This window comes from Gossypium hirsutum, chromosome A09 (assembly GCF_007990345.1).
Source record: "Gossypium hirsutum isolate 1008001.06 chromosome A09, Gossypium_hirsutum_v2.1, whole genome shotgun sequence".
Taxonomy (NCBI): domain Eukaryota; kingdom Viridiplantae; phylum Streptophyta; class Magnoliopsida; order Malvales; family Malvaceae; genus Gossypium; species Gossypium hirsutum.
This window is the reverse complement of record NC_053432.1, coordinates 7,091,288-7,093,047: the sequence shown is the minus strand read 5'-3', so window position 1 is coordinate 7,093,047 and position 1,760 is coordinate 7,091,288. Positions and strand designations below refer to the sequence as shown.

General features: G+C 41.7%; 1 protein-coding gene across 1 annotated transcript; it reads right to left on the bottom strand.

Annotated features, from left to right (window-relative positions):
* Positions 1-335: 335 nt before the first annotated feature.
* Positions 336-935, bottom strand: LOC107892791 (uncharacterized). The gene is made up of 2 exons (XM_016817842.1): positions 822-935; positions 336-602 (listed from the first exon to the last, which is right to left on the bottom strand). The coding sequence occupies exons 1-2, from the start codon at positions 933-935 to the stop codon at positions 336-338; spliced, it is 381 nt and encodes a 126-aa protein (XP_016673331.1).
* Between the last annotated feature and the right edge of the window lie 825 nt (positions 936-1,760).

The window sequence follows — 1,760 nt, the reverse complement described above, 5'->3', positions numbered from 1 at the left end:
CTTACACCTTGATTCGAGCACAGGACCTCCAACTTAAATTCATTCCACTTAACGACCAGACCAGCAGGCCCATTTTGCTAGCATTTTACACACAATCAAATATAAGCTATTGAACAAGAGTAAGGCTTTATTCATTAAAAAGCCAAAATTTGCCCAAGCTAGAGCTTGAACTTGGGACCTCTCACACACACCCAGAACACATAACCACTGAAGTAGATATACACTTGTGTCATTGAATTACAGAAATATATTTAAAAACTTGAGGCATTACAACTCTACCCCCTAAAAGAAAATTTCGGCCTCCAAATTTTACCTGATCAAAAAAGGTGAGGATACTACTGACGCATCAAATCCTCCGGCTCCCAAGTGGCCTCCTCAGTGCTATGATTTTGCCACAGCACCTTTACCAAGAGGATAGACTTCATTCGTAGAACCTTAATATTGCAATCTAAAATCTGAACCGACTCATATTCAAACATTAGATCTGGCCTAACCTCAATCTCCTCCACAGGAACAATATGTGTGGAATCAGAGCGATAGCGTCTTAACATTGAGATGTGAAACAAATCATGTATGCGATCTAACTCTGGAGGTAGCTCCAACTGGTATGCAACTGGCCCCACTCATTTTAGAATTCGGTACGGCCCAATAAACCGAAGGCTCAGCTTGCCTTTGCCACTGAACCTTAGAACCTTTTTCCATTGCGAGACCTTAAGGAAAACGAGGTCTCTTACAAACTATTCTATCTCTCGATGCTTCAGATCTGCATAGGGCTTCTGCCTATCAAAATCCACTTTTAGTTGATCTCGAATCAAACGGACCTTGTCCTCAGTTTCTGAAACCAACTCCGGACCCAGAATACGTTGCTCACCCAACTCAGTCCAGCATAAGGGAGTGCAACACTTACAACCATATAGTGCCTCGTAAGGTGCCATCTTTATACTAGACTAGTAGCTGTTATTGTAAGCGAACTCTGCTAATGGCATGTACTCCTCTCAACTGCCTTGGAAATCAATAACGCAGCTCCTTAACATATCTTTTAGTATCTAAATCACCCTCTCTGACAAACTATCTGCCTGAGGATGAAAAGTAGTACTGAAGTCTAATCTTGAACCAGAGCCTCATAAAGCTTCTTCCAAAATTGAGATGTGAAACGAGGATCCCTATCAGAGATGATTGAGGCAGGTGCCCCATGTAACCTCACTATTTCAAAAATATAGAGTTTAGCCTGTTTTTGCAGAGATAAGTCCATCTTGACTGGAATGAAGTGAGCAAACTTGGTCAATCAATCTACGATGACCCATACAAAATCCTTTTTAGTGGGTGCCAGAGGCAACCCACTAACGAAGTCCATCGTTACTCATCCCATTTCTATAACAGTATCTTTACCGACTGTAACAAATCCGAAGGTAACTGATGCTTAGCCTTAACCTGCTGACAAGTCAAACAGTGAGCAACGAAGTCAGTAACTTCACGCTTCAACTCTGGCCACCAGTACAACTCTCACAGATCTCGGTACATTTTATTCCCGCCAAGATGTATAGCATAAGGGCTACAATATGCCTCCCTCAGAATGGACAGTCTCAAATCCTCATCATTTGGTACACAAATCCGACCACGGAAACACAGTACCCCATCATTGTTAATCTCAAAATCAGTAGTAGCATCACTCTCAACCTAATGGAAACGTAACTCAAGAGACTTATTCCCCAATTGTTTATCTCTAATTTGATCAATCCATGTCGGTTTAACCTGAAGTT

What these genes read in the sequence shown, in the direction of transcription:
- LOC107892791 (XM_016817842.1), bottom strand. Translation starts at nt 935, where the DNA reads ATGGCACCTTACGAGGCACTATATGGTTGTAAGTGTTGCACTCCCTTA. An exon ending in TTTCAGAAACTGAGGACAAG is followed by an intron (nt 603 to 821) that starts GTCCGTTTGATT and finishes GTTGCATACCAG; the next exon opens with TTGGAGCTACCTCCAGAGTT.